Source organism: Hypanus sabinus, chromosome 6 (assembly GCF_030144855.1).
Source record: "Hypanus sabinus isolate sHypSab1 chromosome 6, sHypSab1.hap1, whole genome shotgun sequence".
NCBI classification, from domain to species: Eukaryota; Metazoa; Chordata; class Chondrichthyes; order Myliobatiformes; family Dasyatidae; genus Hypanus; species Hypanus sabinus.
The window spans coordinates 156,261,819-156,280,021 of NC_082711.1; the positions used below are offsets into that span (position 1 = coordinate 156,261,819).

General features: G+C 40.2%; 1 protein-coding gene across 1 annotated transcript in view; it reads left to right on the top strand.

Moving 5' to 3' along the window:
* pitpnm3 (PITPNM family member 3) overlaps positions 1–18,203 on the top strand; it is a 451,795-nt gene that overhangs the window by 365,112 nt on the left and 68,480 nt on the right. Inside the window, exon 15 of the mRNA XM_059973272.1 lies at positions 11,062–11,210. Coding sequence (XP_059829255.1) covers positions 11,062–11,210 — 149 coding nt within the window. The remainder of the gene's footprint in view (positions 1–11,061; positions 11,211–18,203) is intronic.

Genomic DNA, 18,203 nt, shown 5'->3' on the forward strand with positions numbered 1-18,203 from the left:
CAGGTCACCCACTCCTAAGGAGAGTAGCAACATTACTGAGTTTCACCCATTTGTGGACAATTTCTCTTACTGTGCATGGCTGAATGCTCAGGTCTTTAGAAGTGCTTTTGTAGCCTTTTCCAGCTTCATGCATCTCTACAATTCTTCTTCTAAGGTCCTCTGAAAGTTGTTTTGATTGAGGCATAGTGCACATCAACAGATATTTCTTGGGAAGAGCCGTAACCTGACTTCACGTGTCTTTTATTATAGGGCAGGGCACTGCTATGACTCACACCTCCAATCTCATTTCATTGATAGGAACACCTGACTCCAAATAGCTTTTATAGAAGGCATTGCCCCAGAGGTTCACCTACTTTTTCCAACAAATGCATGTAATATTGGATCATTTTTCTCAATAAATAAATGAACAAGTATAATGTTTTTGTGTTATTTATTTAATCGAGTTGTCTTCATCAGGTTTAGGACTTGCATGAAGATCTGATCACATTTTAGGTCATATTTATGCAGAAATAGAGACAATTCTACACTGTTCACAAACTTTCTAGCACTACTATAGCCTGTGGAATCACTCTCAGGGCATTATCTGTACAATCACTGTTGGGGTGTTGAACATGTAATTGCATGGTCTGTATAAACAGCCTCCTGGCATGATGTATGCAGTTGCTATGTGAATACACACCCTTTGTAATCACACCCTGGCCTTAACTTATGTATCATGCTCTACTTCCTCTTTCTCGAAATTTATCTCAATCAGAGTTCCCAAAACCCTGATACCCCTTAGAATGATTTATTATTATGAACTATTTTGGAATTAATTGAAGCACCTGAGGCTTGTTGTGACCAGTTTTTGTTAGTAAACTTATTTGTTTTGAAAAAAACTTTTAATTTTTGTAAAAATATAATCGTGATGTTATAAAAAGCAAGGAAACAAAGTTGCTGGAGTAATTGATAACAGAAGGTTGTGCTGAAACGTTTACAAATGGAGGAAGGTGAATTGTGATATTCTCCGTGAGTAGATGGGGGGCTACTGTTCATTTTTTTAAAAACTATATACATGGCCTAGACTCACAGGTCAAAACCACTGTTTCTAACTTTTTGGATGATACACAAGTTGACAGTATTGTGTATATTGAGGAGGATTATGATAGATGTATGACATGTTGATGTAGCTGATGTATATACGTTAGTGGATTGGCAGATGAAGTTTAATACAGACAAATATAAGGTAATTATGCATTTTGTTCAGAAGAGCAGGCAATATATAATAAAGAAGCCCGTCCTACCATTGAGCAGATCTGCATGAAGCGTCGCAGGAAAACAACGTCGATCATCACTACCCAGGTTCTCGCTACTACCGTGAGGAAGAAGGGTCAGGAGCCTCAGGACTCACACCGCCAGGTTTAGGAGAGGTTATTACGCCATCAAACATCAGCCTCTTAAACCAGAAGGGATGACTTCACTCAATTTACTTGCCCCGCCACGGAGTTGTTCCCACAATCTATGGACCCCCTTTCAAGGACTCTTCATCTCATGTTCTCAATATTTATTGCTTGCTTGCTTGCTTATTTATTTATCTATCTATCTATCTATCTATCTATCTATCTATTTATTTATTATTTCTTTCTTCTTGTATTTGCACAGTTTGTTGTCTTTTGCACACTAGTTGAACACCCATGTTGGTGCAGTCTTTCATCGATCCTATTATGGTTATTATTCCATTATAGATTAATTGAGCATGCTTGCAAGAAAATTAACCTCAAGGCTGTATATGGTGATACACACACACACACACACACACACACACACACACACACACACACACACACACACACACACACACACACACACACACACAGATAATAAATTTACTTTGGACTTTGTATATTAAATAATACAGTCCTATAGGGAAGCTGGAGGAGAGGAGCCTGTGGATATAAGTGCATTGATCACTTACATTGTAAGGAAGGTTGAGAAAACAGTCAGTAAGACATACATAATTTTACCTTTATCTAAGTATACAAGCAGGGATATCATGCTGATCCTCTATTAAGCATTGATATAGCCTCAGCTAGAGTGCTGTGTTCAATTTGAGTCAACAGTCCATAGTAAGGATGCGTGGACTTCAGGAAGGACACAGAAAATATTTATGAAGATGGTTCTAGGAATGAAAGAGGTTGGGACTGTTTACTCTGGAGATGAGAAAGCCGAGGGGAAATTTGGTAGAAACATATAAATTGATGGGGGATCTGGGCAGAACGGATGGTGGAAGTTTGTTGCTGAAGATGAAGGAGTTTAGGAATAAAAGTCAAAGTTGTAAAAATGAAGAGAGATATGAACAAAAACTGTTTTATATTATATTGTCTAGAATACGCATGATCCACTGCTGTAGAGAAGGGCTGGAGGACAGAACCAGAGGGGACACAGTGTACACAATTGCTGAATTTGTGTGCTCTCACCCTGATTCTACTGGATATTGACCAATGTATGCCTTCTCTCCTTTTGCCTGTCATGCCTTTCTACCTCTTGATGTTTATTTAATAAAAACCTGTTCTTATAATTCTTGTAATGTTTTTTTGACCCAGCATCCACAATCTTCAGGTTTTCTAATTGAAAAAATAATTTTATGAAAAGTTGCTTCCAGATTGTTCTCCTAAATCACAAAGCTACAAAGAATAAAGCACAGGAGGAAGACATTATGTTCATGGTTGTTCAAGAACAACCAAGCTAGTTCCTGCCCCTTGTGTTCTCCCCAATGCCCTGCATTTGTTTTCACGTACTTATATAGTCCCCTGGTATGCCATGGGTAGATCTCCTGGCAAGGTATTCCAAACCCCTGTCATTCACTGCCGACCTCTCCAAGCACTTTTACTTCCTTTCTCAGTTGCCCTCATTCCATGCTCTCTGTTTCTTGATCTTTACGTCAATGGGAATTGTTTCGCATTTTGTCTTAAATCTTCATATTGTTTGTGACAATTTGTTCATTGCTCCCTTGGAGGTCTTTATAAGTCCTCTCGGAAGTTTTTGTATCTCCTCTCTGGGTGGGAACTGGCTAAACTTAACCCAAGACACATGCACTTCTGAAATCTAGTTACCTTGACATGAAATAATCAGCAACCTTTTGGTTACTTTTTGTTACTGATAGAGGCACACTTCCAGAATCTGCGGAGTCTTCAGAAATGATATAACGATTCAAACACAAAATGCAGATTGGTCTCTATTTTCCCAAAGTATTTTTGATATGTTTAGTGAAATTGTTCAGTCCTGGAGATGACTCCCATTATGTTTTCTATTCAGATTATTTATTTATTTAGCAGTACAGTACGAATAGACCTTTCTGGCCCTTTGAACCATGCCACACCAGCAGCCCCTGACAAACCTGCTTAACCCTAACCTAATCATGAGACAATTTACAATGACAGATGAACCTACCCGGTACCTCTTTGGACTGTGGGCGAAAACCAGAGCACCCGGAGAAAATCTACGCATCTATGGAGAGGATGAACAGAGACTCCTTACAGAATGGCACTGGAATTGAACTCTGAACTCTGGTACGCCCAGAGCTGTAATAGAATCATGCTAACTGCTACTCTATCGTGGTGCCCATTTTACATAATAATTTTATATAATTAAATCATTTAAAACAGAGTGAAGGAGTGGTACAGCAGTTAGTGTAAGTTCTGTGGATCCAGAATCCTGTCCTCGGGTGGGCTCTGTGTGATTATAACGGTTTCTCCCATGTTTCCTGGTTTCCTCACATTCCTCAGATGCCTATTTTAAATTGCACTTTACTGCAGATAAAGAGTAGAAGTATAAAATAGATATTGATGAACTGTTAGGGAGAGAGAGAGGATAGAAAAAGGGATATGGGATTTTCCCACTGGGAGTCTAGCAGGGACCCAGTGGGCTGATCTTGTGTTATAAAACCTCGTGTTTTATAACCTCATGTTATAAAAAATAAGAAATCCAAAACAGGCCAACCCCCGATAACAAGTGGGTTTTATTTTTACAGACATCCATAAGTTAATTTTGGCTGTAAGACAGAAAGTACACACAAATATCTTGAAATGGTAAATATATCTCCATAGTATTGTCATCCAAAACACGTGAGACACATTAGAAAGAAAAAATTGCTAAAAGCGGAGAAAGAAAGAAAACTCATTCTGCTGTTCTGCCTGACCTTTCACTCTCATTCCGGATGGTGAAATCGGCCCCTCTTCCATAGCAACAGTAGCCCATGGATATGGATAGGCAGTCAACAGAGACATTGAGCTTAGGACCATCAGTCACACGGTTCCAGGTGAGGTCACCAGGCAGGCCGAGACTGTGTAAATTCAACCTCTGAAGTTCCCCAAAACTGAGCAGAACGAGAGACTATCTCAATCATCTCTCTGCAGAGCAAAATCACTGGGCTGAGTCTTGTGCCCCTACGTCTTATGGTCTAAACTGATGGGCCAGAAGGCAGCGAAAATGCTTCTCCAAGACGGGAGTCCAGGGCAAAAGGCAGCACTTCAGACTGAGATGAAGAGAGATTCCCTTACTCCGAGGGCGGTAAACCTTTGGGATCTTAACTCCAAAGGGTGTTGAGGCTCAGACACTGAGATCATTCAAAATAGTGATCAACAGAGCTTAAGGGAATCAAGAGATGTGGGCTTTCTACTAGAAAGCAGTGCTGAGGTAGAAGATGGTCAATAATCTTAATGAATGTGAGAGGAGGGCTGAAAGGCCAGGTGGCGTGTTATTGTTTTTATTCTCATGGTTATTGTTCAAAGTTGCTCCCTCCTGTCATTGCCAAATCAAAAGAAGTACCTTGCAAATTTCACAGCAAAAACACAAGCAGATTTTTTTTTTGGTGACCACGATCTGATCCAATGTTGCTGCAGTCCTGGCAGTGATTAACTCCCAGACCGATTTGTGATTCAACTCCAGTGGTCACTATAATGAGTTTATTCACCACTGACACTTGTAAAGAGCTTTGGATCAATATAGCTGCATTAAGAATTTTGTGAGCTCCCAAGTGGATGCTTTTCTGAAAAGCCTTTTTGTTCACTGTCAAGATAACACAGCAGATATCTATCATCACTGCTGTTTCCTTTGGGGGAGAAATGTTCAGTCTTCAATTTTAATATAGATTGCATAAAAAATGAAAACATCCTAGTGACAGATATTCTTTTTTTTTTAGTTAAACCAGCATGACAGTTTACATTTTATTAATTGCACTAAATAAGAACTAATCTAACATGTTAAAATTTGCTGCAAATAAAAAAAATCCTTAAAACGCCAATGCTACCAGGCTGCTGGTAAATTGGTCAGTAATCAATGTAATCTCAGCTCATGTATAATGTCCACTTAACAGGTATTTAGCAGGCAAAAACCTTTTGGTAGAAAAAGGTAAATATATTGGAATGAACCATGAATGTCTGCAAACCTCAATGATCCTTGGATTTTCTGCACCTTGAGTTTTTGTTTCCACTTTGTGGCATTTAATTACCTACATGATACTTAGAATCCGCAAGGTCAGTCCTATTGAAAGCAGTAGCCAGAGAAATATTTGAATAGAATTATGATGCTTATATGCAGAGTTATGCTTATGTTCAACTCCAGTAGGTTGAATGAGAGAGCACAATGTGACCCCTAAAGCTGTCAGGTAATTTGTATGGTCTCAGATTATTCAAAAAAATGTTTAAAAAGTTAAATGCAGTGCTCATAGGCTTCCACAAATGCAAAATTAATGTCCATGTTACAAATCTGTGAAGCAAAATTTATAAAGCTACATTATTAAACTCTGGTTAGGCCACATCTGGAGTATTGCATACAGTTCTGATCGCCCCGCTATAAGAAGGAATGTGTATGGAGGCTTTGGAGAGGGTGCAGAAGAGGTTTACCAGGATGCTGCCTGGCTTAGGCAGCATGTGCTATCACAAGAGGCTGGACAAACTTGGGTTGTTTTCTTTGGAGCAGCGGAGGCTGAGGGGAGATCTGCTAGAGGTTTATAAGAATATGAGAGGCATAGGTAGAATAGGCAAGGAGTATTATTTTCCCAGGTGTGAAGGTGAGAGGGGGTCGATTCAAAGCGGATGTGAGGGATAGATTTTTTACTCAAAGAGTGGTGGATGCCTGGAATGCACTGCCTGGTACAATAGTTGAGGCAAATACATTAGAGGCTTTTAAGAGAGTTTCAGGTAGGCATATAAATGTGAGGAAGATGGCGGGATATGGACGTTGTGTAGGTAGGAAGGATTAGATTTTTGGGGGTTTTAATTTACTTCATAGCTGGTTTGGCACAACATTGTATGCCAAAGGCCCTGTTCCTGTGCTTTACTGTTCTATGTTCTAAAATTTGTACCGAGTCTATAAAAACAATCTGCAGAGGAACCAGAATATATTCATTGTAAATGATGAATGTTGATGATTGACTTCAATACCCAAATTATCAAAGCACAACAAATTCATGTTAATCAAAATTGATTAAAACAATTGCTATCTGCTGCCAGGAAATTATAAATATTTTTTTCTTTTACAAACACTATTGTTGTACAAAATAAAACCTCATTCAACAATATAGTTAATGAATAATAAAGAACTAATCATGTGTCTATAATTCTGGCCATCTTGTCTTGGGCTATTGGCTTGCACCAATCCCATTGTGTGAGGCAATAACAATAAAAGTAACACTCATGATCGTTAAACACAAAACATTTTGCAGATGCTGAGAATTCAGAGCAACCAACACAAAATGTTGGAGGAAATTAGAAGGTCAGGCAGCATCAATGGAGAGGAATAAACAGTCAAAGGCAGTGACCCTTCATCTTTCTACTTCCAAAAATTGTCAATGAAGTTTGTAAACTTACAAAATCCCCATAAAGTATTCTTTCCTCCCAATGGCCTAGAACCCATATTCTGTTGTATTTGTCTGAACTTTGTGAGGTAATTTATAGAAGCATAGTATTTCGAGGAAACCATTAAACCCTTCAAGTCTTCTCTGTCATTGAATTCAATTATGGCTGAATATCTATCATAAAAGCAAATTCCCATGCTTTGTCTGTACATTCTTCCCTTTCTCCCACTGTCCACTCTTCTCTCCTATAAGATTCTATCTTCTTCAGCCCTTTACGTTTCCCACCTACCTGGCTTCACCCATCATCTGGCTAGTGCTCCTTCTCCTCCCCCCACTTTTTTTATTCGAGTGTCTTACCCTTCCTTTCCACTGCTGAAGAAGGATCTCAGTGCAAGATGTCAACTGTTCATTCATTTTCAAAGATGCTGCCTAACCTTTTGAGTTCCTCCAACATTTTGAGTGTGTATTCCTTGAAAGCTTTTGTATTTAAAAGTTATCCATCTCCTTATTAAGTATATTCTGCAATCTTCCCTCCATAGTCTCAAGTAGTATTCCACAGCTCCACTTCTCTTGAGAAGGAATTTCTCCTCATTTCAGTCCTAAGTATCTCAAGTTCAAGTTAATTGTCACTGGCAAACAAACATACACAAGGTATAAAAAGTCATGGGAATTACAAACATGACAAACAGTTATTAACATCAACTTAATATAAATTATGCATAACTTATATGGCAAAATAAACTTAACAGCACTAGTGCAAGAAAAGACAGAGAGGAAAATAAACATTTTTCAAGGCATGTTAGCATTTTTCAGGTCAGTTCAAGGAACTGATGGCAGTGTGGAAGAAGCTATTGTTGAACCTTGAGCTGCGGGTCTTCAGGCATCTGTATTACCTGCCTGATGGCAGCATTGCAAAGCAGGTGGTAGAAGTCACCTTCTTGAGACACTGCCTCCTTTACAGGTCCTCGATGGTGCAGAGAGCTGTACCTGTGAGAGTCCACTATCCTCATTCTGTTTCCCGACTCTGTGACCTTTCATTCTTGAAGCCCGGCCAAGGGAAGAAGCCTGCCTTTGTGCAGCTCAGTGTGTCCTCTCTGAGTTCTGGACAGCATTCTTGACAGCTGATGGCACGTGAACAACTTCAAGCCCTTTCCCCACCCTCCACTATCTTCACTCTGTTTCCCGACTCTGTGACCTTTCATTCTTGAAGCCCGGCCAAGGGAAGAAGCCTTCCTTTGTGCAGCTCAGTGTGTCCTCTCTGAGTTCTGGACAGCATTCTTGACAGCTGATGGCACGTGAACATCTTCGAGCCCTTTCCCCACCCTCCTCCCACCAACTATATCATATAAACAGTTCCAGCTCTGTGTCTGTGGCATTCCTGAGCATAAAAGTGCACTGAGAAAGCAAATAACGATTTTTCCCCTGATGCTAATTAAGTAATTACTCAGTAATTAAATGACAAAAACAATGAACTTCTCACCATTAAATTTCAGTTTGAGAATTTAAGATGATTGTTACCACCTCTAAGTATCAACTATATCTACTTTAATAGAGTGAAGCAGCCAATAATTTCTCAAGTCTTCAATAAAGCAAATGCAATAACATTAATTTATTTAACAATTGTTCTATAAAAACAGGTGAGTGGAATATGAAATTGTTGATATTTGACTGCAATTGGCCTAAAGTACTTTTTAAGCAAATATATCAATCCGGAAAGGTGTGAAGTGATATATGTTGTAAAGTCGAACTTGAAGTACAAGTACTTGAGGTACAGGGTTAATGGCAGGATTCTTCACAGTTGTGGAGAAATGGAAGGATCTTAGGGTCCACATCCATAGATATCTCAGAGTTGCAGTGCAAGTTGATAGGGTGGTTAGAAGGCCTATGGTCTTTTGGCCTTCATTAGTCAGGGGATGAGTTCAAGAGCCATGAGTCAGTTCTATAAAGCTCTGCTTAGACAACACTTGGAATATTATCAGAGCAAACATGAGGAAATCTGCAGATGCTGGAAATTCAAACAACAACACACACAAAATGCTGGTGGAACACAGCAGGCCAGGCAGCATCTATAAGGAGAAACTTGGAATATTATGTTCAGTTTTGGTCACCTCATTGCTGGAAGGATGTGGAAGCTTTAGAGAGGGTGCAGAGGAGATTTACCAAAATATTCCCTAGATTAGAGAGCATATCTTATGAGGAATGGTTGAGCGAGCTAGGGCTTTTCTCTTTAGAGCAAAAGAGGATGAGAAGTGGCTTGATAGAGGTGTATAAGATGATAAGATGCATCGATAGAGTGAACAGCCAGAACCTTTTTTTTCTAGGGTGTTATTTTATGATGTTTGCAAGAAAGTATAGCGGGGGATGTCAGAAATAGCTTTTTTAACTGGAGAGTGATGGGTGTGTGAAATGCATTGCTGGAGTGGTGGTAGTAGCAGATACATATAGGGACATTTAAGACAACATAGACAAAGTGCTGGACGAACACAACAGGCCAGGTAGCATCTGATTTGAGTCCTGATGAAGGGTATTGGCCCAAGACATCAACTGTTTACTGTTTTTCCACAGGTGCTTCCTAACCTGCTGAGCACCTCCACCAATTTGTGTGTGTTGGTTTGGATTTCCAGCATCTGTAGACTTCCTCATGTTTGAAGGACATTTAAGAGACTCTGAGATAGGCACATGGATGAGGTGAAAGTAGAGGGCAATGTGGGAGGGAAAAGTTAGATTAATCTTGGAATAGGTTAAAGTTTGGCACAACATTATGGGCTAAAGGTCTTGTTATATGATCTATGTCCTATGTGTACCTTTTTTCCTCCTGTTTTTATCAATAAAATATGATGTTACCCTAGCTATCCCACTAGCTGACTTGTGGGATAACCTTTAAACCTGAAACACACCACAGGAACATTGAACCATGTCCTTGTCCATTAGGTTTGCACTGAACTGCTGATATTTCACTCTGTTTTTATTTTAGCAGAGAGATAAAAGTCCAAGGAACAGTTTAAGGGGAATGAGAATATCCATCTTTGTAATTTGGTGAATGAAGTTACTCTTCTTATGGGCAGATTCAGTCAATCCCAGTAGTATTTCCAGCATCACGTGATTCAATGGAATAGAATGAAGTAATTTGGGTGTCTCTAATCTCTCAAACTAAATTGAATTCTGCATCCATGTATCACACCACTATAGATACACATGTGTTCTGCATAGTATAGTGGGGTGGCGCGATAGCGTGGCGGTTAGCACAATGCCTTACCATACAGGCGACCCGGTTCCAATTCCCGTCGCTGCCTGTAAGGAGTTTGTATCTTCTCCCCATCTGGGTTTCTTCCAGATGGTAGGCTAATTGGTCATTGTTAATTCTCCAGTGATTAAGCTAGGATTAACTCGGCTCAAAGGACCTGCCTAAAGGGGCTATTCCATGCTGTATCTCAATAAACATGGAAGTAAAATTATTTAGTTAATCATCATCACTAAGGTGTGTCCATAAAAGGGGCATTTAGTTGCTAAAAGATAGTTGTTAAATGCCTAGGTTAAAATTGTGTTTGGAAAATATGAAGACACTTTATATACCAAAAACTGTTAATCTTATAGAAATTTACTACTATATCAGAGCTCTTATATGCTGTTCTTTTGTAATGATTTTGAAGAGTCTGCAGCGATGAATGTAAACTAGATTTTGAGCTATTTATAGCACTTGGGGAAGGATTATAACATAAGCCATGAAAAAAACCTTCATCGGTTTGCTGTTCAAATACATTGCTCTTGTAATGCAAAACCTTGAGAGTGTGTAAGCTCAGGAAAAGCATTAAAAGAGTGTGTTTATGAGGCTGTAATGGCATGGGGAACACAGCAATCCCTCAGAGTTATTGATAATAGTGAGTTTTAGATTTTCAAATAATAAAATCTTGTTTAATTGAGGACCATTGGCAATGGGCTTTGTGCTGTAGGATATCAATCTGTGATGAGGTGTCTCGGGAGAGCAGAGTTATTTTGAGCACCAAGTTTATTTGTTAGAGTTTCTCTGTTCAATATTGTGGCCATCAAGTAAAGCTGTCAGTGCTCCCTGTCAGCCACGGTTTGAAGCAGTTTGCATCCTTGGGGAGAAATATCAGGACTGTAACAAAGCAAAGTCTGCTCGTTTCCATATGCTGTGTGCAAGGATTGTTGAAATCTGCCCTCTTAATGTAGCATTTTCACACTCTGCTCTTTCCTGTGCTGTGCAGGTTGACATTTTGCTCATGACGCAGCCCCCTGCGGGCAGGTGGGTGTATTTTGACACCGAAATCACCAGCAACAGCGGTAGGATCCTGTATACCATACCGGACGAGAAGAGGCTCAATGTTGGCGTTTACCCTGTGAAGATGGTTGTAAGGTACACACGTCTGTGAATACTTTTCTGAGGAGTGGCATTGGTTGAAGCCATTAGTATGTGAAGCAATGAAGCTCTTGGATTAGGTTCTGGCTGTTCTGAAGTGGCGGTGAATCTCTTTTGCTTCATCACCTTCTTGAAATTGTCCCATTAGGTTCTGAGCTGGAATTGCTCATTGAAGCCTTATTTTGTGCATGGGTACAAAAGCAATCAACAAGATTAAAGAAACACTGGACCTTAGTTCAAAAAGTCTTAAATATGAAAGTGAAGGAATGTTGTGTCTGATGGACAAACACTTGGCTATACCCTAACTGTTCAGTTTTGGACACAGCACCTTGGGAAACAATCTTTAAGCAAAATAATAAAGGTTGCATTAATTTACATTTGTATTTCATTAAATCTGTAAGGCTTAAGTCTAAATAAAAACCTTTTAATGGGGTAGGCAGACAAATTCGCTCTAGATGGGGAAAGTACAGAGCAAGGAGATAATGGTGACAGAGTATTGCCCATTGTCTGTGAGTCTGCTGGAGACCTAGAGGACTATCCTGGGGTAGAAGATTGTCTGTGTGGGTGGGTTGATGGGGAGGGAAGGAAGGGCGCTTGTTTTGCTGTAGTTTTGTTGCTTGTTCTCTTCTGTGTTGTTCTGCCGAGAATTGTGGACACGTTATGTTGACACCAGAATGTGTGCTGACACTTGCAAGCTGCCCCCAGCACATCCTTCGGTGTGTCGGTTGTGCAATGCCCTGGTTAAGGTTTCTAGAGAGCTCCGGAGAGAGTTGGTGACAGACAGTAGTCCACTTTGGGGTCTTTTGGCCAGGAGCTGCAGAGCAGGGCAGAAGAGAAGATGCCGCAAAATGCTTTTGGAAGGAGAGTCCCCACTGGAAGAAGAAGTGCTTTGTGCTGATGAATGGTTCCAAAGAGCAAGGGCAAAACTGAAAACTGTGTGTGTGTGTGTGTGTGTGTGTGTGTGTGTGTGTGTGTGTGTGTGTGTGTGTGTGTGTGTGTGTGTGTGTGTGTGTGTGTGAGAGAGAGAGACTGACTGACTTACTTCAAGGGGGGTTCAAAACTGTGGCGGTTGATTTCACGCAGACCGTGGGTCCAGCGCGAGAGTAAGAGATACACCCCCAGATACTCCAGTACGAGTTGCAATGGTTATGTGCACTTTGGACTGGTTTAACAGTAATGGACCCTCTTCTTTTTCCTAATAACTGTTTGATAAAGCTGAAAATAGTAAATATACTTCCTTTATAATTTGATGCAGTGTATGATCTGTTTCTCCTTGCCATCTGATAATTGTGTATGGGCAGTACTTAGAAAGCATTCAATCAAATTGAGGGTTCCTTAATCGGAACATCACAGTGTGCCTGTTTGGTTGAACCCCAAATCATACGGACCCGAGATGTATATTGTTTATGAAAGATGGCCTTCGCATCGCAGAGTCACGTGGCTGTAGGCAGAGCCGGCTAATGAGCTGAGTTTGCATACAAGCCTGGTGGAGGGATTACAGTTGTTAATGCAAGCAACACGTTTCACTGTGTGTTTCACTATATGTGATAAATAAATCTGAACCTGAAATCAGACAGTATTTTGTCCACATAGAGGGCTGTGTTGTATAGAAGTGATCTTGTTACTAGTCTATATGAGCTCTGAGCTCTAATCTAATCAATCAGAGATATGAGATCAAATCCCTGAATGGTCATTGGGTGCATCTAATAGAAACAGTACCTCAACAGTTTAAGTCAGGAAGGGCTTTCCTTGAAGTCCTAAGGAATAGCTGAGAATTCCATGCATTCTTATGACATCACACCAAGCGTGGACAAGGAGACAGTCTGTTGAATATCACCACTGCCCTTGCTCAGCTGATGGACCAATACTCCTCCATGTTGGATTAAAGCACTAAAGGGAAGAAGGACACAGGATGCACACTGGCTGGGGCCTAAATCTTCAACACCAGGAACAGTTCAGTAGTACTAGTGCCCATCTGGGCTTGTGGCAGGTGAGAGGAGAAATGGACGACCTTGACCATGTCCTCACTAGTATTTCAGAGGTGCATCTCTCCTTGACAGTGATGAGCACTGCGTTGTCAGCATCATGACTGCGTATCCAGGATGTTCTCAGTTTATTGTACAGCACCATCATGTGAAGAGGGAATGACTGTAAACGATTCTACTAGCTCAGAACCAGGTATCCTTGAGGCACTGTGAGCTACCAGCCGTGAAATTTGTATTCCAGCCCAATTAAGAACCACATGGCCCGGCATAACGCCACCCCACCATGACCTGGAGAACAACACTAGCTCAGTAAGAAGAGTAGAAGACCATGTCTGCTGCAATATTTCACTGTGAAGTAATAACCTGGTAAACCTTCAACATACACTCAGAGGCCACTTTGTTAGGTACCTCCTGTATCTAATAAAGTGGCTTCTGAGTTTATGCTCATGCTCTTCTGTAGAGCTTCTACTTCAAGGTTCAACATGTGTGTTCAGAGATACTCTTCTGCCCACCACTGTTGTAAAATGTGGTTACTTGAGTTGTTGTCACCTTCCTGTCAGCTTGAACTAGTCTGGCCATATTCCTCTGATCTCTCTCATTAACAAAACATCTCACCTACAGAACTCACTGGATTTTTTTTTTTTGTTTTTAGCACCATTTTCTATGAACTCCAGAGACTGTTTTATGAAAAAAATGCCAGGAGATTATTAATTTCTGAGATACTCAAACCACCCCCATCTGGCACCAACCATTATTCCATGGTCAAAGTTATTTGGATCACTTTTCTTCCTCATTCTTACGTTTGGTCTGAAAAACAACTGAACCACTTGACCTGGTCTGCATGTTTTGCTCCACCAATACTGCAATCCTGGCTAATTATCTACTTGAATACCTGCTGTACAGCCTCCTTGAATATACACTCAGTGACCACTTTATTAGGTATCTCCTGTATCTAATAAAGTGGCTATTGTGTGTATGCTCATGGTCTTCTGCTGCCCATCCACCTCAAAGTTCGATGTTTTGTGCATTCAGAGATGCTCTTCTGCACACCACTGTTGTAATGTGAGGTTACTTGAGTTACTGTCAATTTCCTGTCAGCTTGAACCGGTCTGACCATTCTCTTCTGGCCTCTCATTAACAAGGCATCTTTGCCCTCATTTTTGCTCACTGGATGTTTTTTTTGTTGTTTTTTGCATGATTCCCTGTACACGTTGTGGTCTTCTGCGGCTGTAGCCCATCCACTTCATGTTCCCATGTGGTGTGCATTCAGAGATGCTCTTATGTACATCACTGTTGTAATGCATTAATGAGCAGGAGTGCGTGTGTACCTAATAAAGTGGCCACAGAGTGTAGGTTCATGTGCATGCTAAATAGTAGAAGAAGGAGTTTGCAACCTAATTGGTCAGAAGCTCTGCAAGGCTGTCATATCCATGGTTGAATGGTAGTGAACCAATGGCAGTAGGCTCCATGCATATCCCACAGCAGGTGAATGCCTAAGACACCAATCAAACAACTGCAAACATCTTCAGACCATCATCTGCATCCCCTAAGGAGACAGCTGACATCAGTGAAGTCGACCTTCACTAAATCCAATTTACTGCAACTGATTCGAAGTTTCATTTGATCTCATTACAAATCTTTTAAAACTAAAGCACTTAAGTCAATTCCCAGCAAGTTTTAACCCTGTGTGACTTTTAACGATTTTACTAGTTGGGATGGATCTAGATTTGAAAAACAAGAATGTATGAAACAACTAAAACATTTAAATTGTCTGCAGGGCTGAAATAGGCATTGCAACCCTTGAAACCGTGACCTGAGTGTAAATGCATTTACCTTCGATCTCACTATCCATGATACATTTACCCCCTAACAAATGTTTTTTTTCAGTCCTGAAAGTTCTAATTATCTAAGCATCACCAGTGAATCAGAGATAAAATTCCAGGACCTATCTTATTCTTTCACCAGATGAGGAGATCCTTGCGAAGTTCAAGATGTTTTTGCCTAATACCTAACATCCCATGTTGAGTTCCTTTCTTGAGCTGTTAAATCGTAAGGTGTTGAATTTATTTCTGCAATCTTATTATATAGAAGACTTCAGGAATTTGCCCCATTGATAATGTAGCACATTTCCAAGTCAGAATGGTATGGGGCTAAGAGAAGATCTTGTAAGCGGATCTGTCTAAATGTGCCTTTGATTTTATGGAGAAATTGCACATTCGGCAGATGCTATCAAAGACACCTTGACAGTTTACTGCCCCGCATCTTAAAGATGCTACATGCTGCAGCCGTAGTGGGCTGTGGGCTGAGGGAGTGAATATTTTGCTTATAAATAGGCTTCCACTCAATTAGGTTGCTTCATCCCAAATGAGATGCTTGTGTGGGAGTATCATCCAGGCTGGTGCAAGGTATTTGGTTACACTTTCTACTGATAAATCTATTGGGGTATCAGAAGATGAGCTGCTGCCCACAGGATACCCAGTCTCTGATCTATTCCAGTTAAGTTTCTTATCAACAGTGACATTTCAGATATTGATTATGGGGATTCAATTATATTGGTAAGGGGTTAGGGCTTGCAGGGAGAATGTCTGAGCGAGGCATTGAGAAAACCAAAATCAGCCTTTATTCAAAAGCAGAGCAGACTCAATAGGCAAAGCAGATTAACTCTGCTCCTGTATCTTATGGCTTTATATTCCAGCTAAATGGTGAGGAAAAGAATGAATTGTCTGGCATTTGTGCGGCATGAATGGTAACTTCCACTTACATGATTGACTGATTAGATACTCGTATTAATGAGCAGGTGTACAGATTTACCTAATAAAGTGGTCACTGAGTGTATATCATCTGTGAATATCCCTCTTCTGTATAAGGAGCAACTAAGGACGTTAATGAAGCAGCTAAAGATGGATGCAGCTGGGACGTCTTACTGAATAACTTTTGTACAGTGCTCTGGGGCTGAGATGATTGGCCGTCAATCTCAGCTCTTGAACTTTATTCTAGCTGCAGCTTCAGCCATGGAGAGTTTTCCCAAGATTTATCTTTGACTTTAATTTTTCCATTGGTTCTGATGCCACACTCTGTCAAATGCTGGTGTAAAGTCAAGGGCAGTCACTCTTAACCCAGCTCCAGAATTCACCTGGTCAATGTTAAGACCAGACTGCATTAGGATCTGGATCTGAGTGGTCCTAACAGAACTAAGCAGGTTATTGGTGGCACAATAAAATTGTTAGTACTTCCTTCCATCATTTTGCTGATCAGAAGAGAATGGACTGATCAGGTAGGAATTGGCTAGACTGGATTTGCTATGTTTATGAATGTCAAAGGCATTCCAAATTATTGAAAGTTATTGACATAGTTAATGGTTGACTGAGCATGGGGCATACACCTTGTGATTTCTTGTCACCTAACAAAAAGATAAAAGAAAATATCAGAACAAGATGACACTTGTCTGGCTTTCTTCATGACAGAATTACATTTTGCCAAGCCTTTCCATGTAGGACTGGCATATTTTCAGGCAGCATGAACACCAGTAAATAAAAACTAAGATATGTACTGTGCAGGTAAGTGGATGTTGTTGGCAACTTGTGAGGGACAACATGATGTGGCTCGATATTTTAGTTGGCTCTTCCTTTTCCTAATGAAGTATATAGGTGGGAAAAGTCCTGTCTGACATATACTGTACACCCGCACCATCTATTTGTATGCAAAAATAAGAGTTGAACCCATCTTTATGCATCTTTCAAACATTACTATGAATATCAAATTCACTTACTGGCTATTCAAAAAGGATAGGCTTAGAAACGATTTCAAATGAAATTTGAAGCAAAATGAAATGTGCTTCTTTTGAACTCATTTACTGGTACCTGAAACGTGGCTCTCTAGCTTGCATTTTCACCAACTTCATACAGTGGAATATTATTTTAGAGTGTGCAGGGATATTGAAAGTGCAGTGAAGAAGCCAATTGAAGATTCATCAAGGGCATTGTCGTATAACTCAAATCTATTCTGAGATTGTCAACACATCTTGAGATATAATAAAAATGAATTGAGATATTCATGAGGTGATTTAGAAATAATCCTGGCTGTTTTGTTTTGAGGAATATATTGGTCAGAGCTGTCCTAGCTGGTGCGTTTTCAGAGGAATCAAAATATGCATTTAACCTGATGCCAACCCGACACCCATGGCTGTGTCTTGTTGGTTCTTGTCAGACAATCAGGCTCCATTTTAGCCTCTTGTCCTCACCCTAGCAAAAGAAAGAGCTCTTCCCTGAATGCTCTCACTTCCTTGAAAGGTAGAAGAAGCATCATCTTCCCATCTGCCCCTAGCTGCTTGACCTGTCCTCACTCAAATATTAGTTTGCTACCATTCCATAGAGGAATTACTAGGTATTCTACTTCTAATGAGGAACTATTGGCCTGAAATGTTTATTCTCTTTCTATTTCTCCTGGTGCTGACTGACCTGCTGAGTATCCCAGAGCTTTATGCTTTTTATACCAATTGTTTCATAGCTGTCTATCAGCGTCCCAAACTGGCGGATTTTCTGAAGTATTGCAATAAAATCAAACCTTGTGAATATTTTGGAATATAGCAGGTGTAAGTCAGTGGGCATTATTGTGCTGTGCCAACCATCTCCCACCCAATCCTACTTCCTGCTAGGGGTGGGGTGAGATAGAGGGTGGCAGACATTGATGGGCCTCTGTCAACCCCATCAGTATTTCTTTTTAATGTCTATAATATCCTTTTGGCAAACATCTCCTGACTTTGAATAGAGGGAAGTATTCTAGTTTGCTCTAAGTCAAGCACATTCTACCCAATCAGCCATACCCCATTATAATTGGAATCTTTACTAAAATTTATCAAAAAGAATTCTTTGGCTAAGTTTTTAAATATGTATTATTCAATCAGCCATAAAATGTGCCAACTGATTTGCTTATTATTAAAGAAAATGCTAATCATAGAGCAATTCCAAAGCTCACCTCTGTGCAATAGGACCTTAAGAAGACAGGA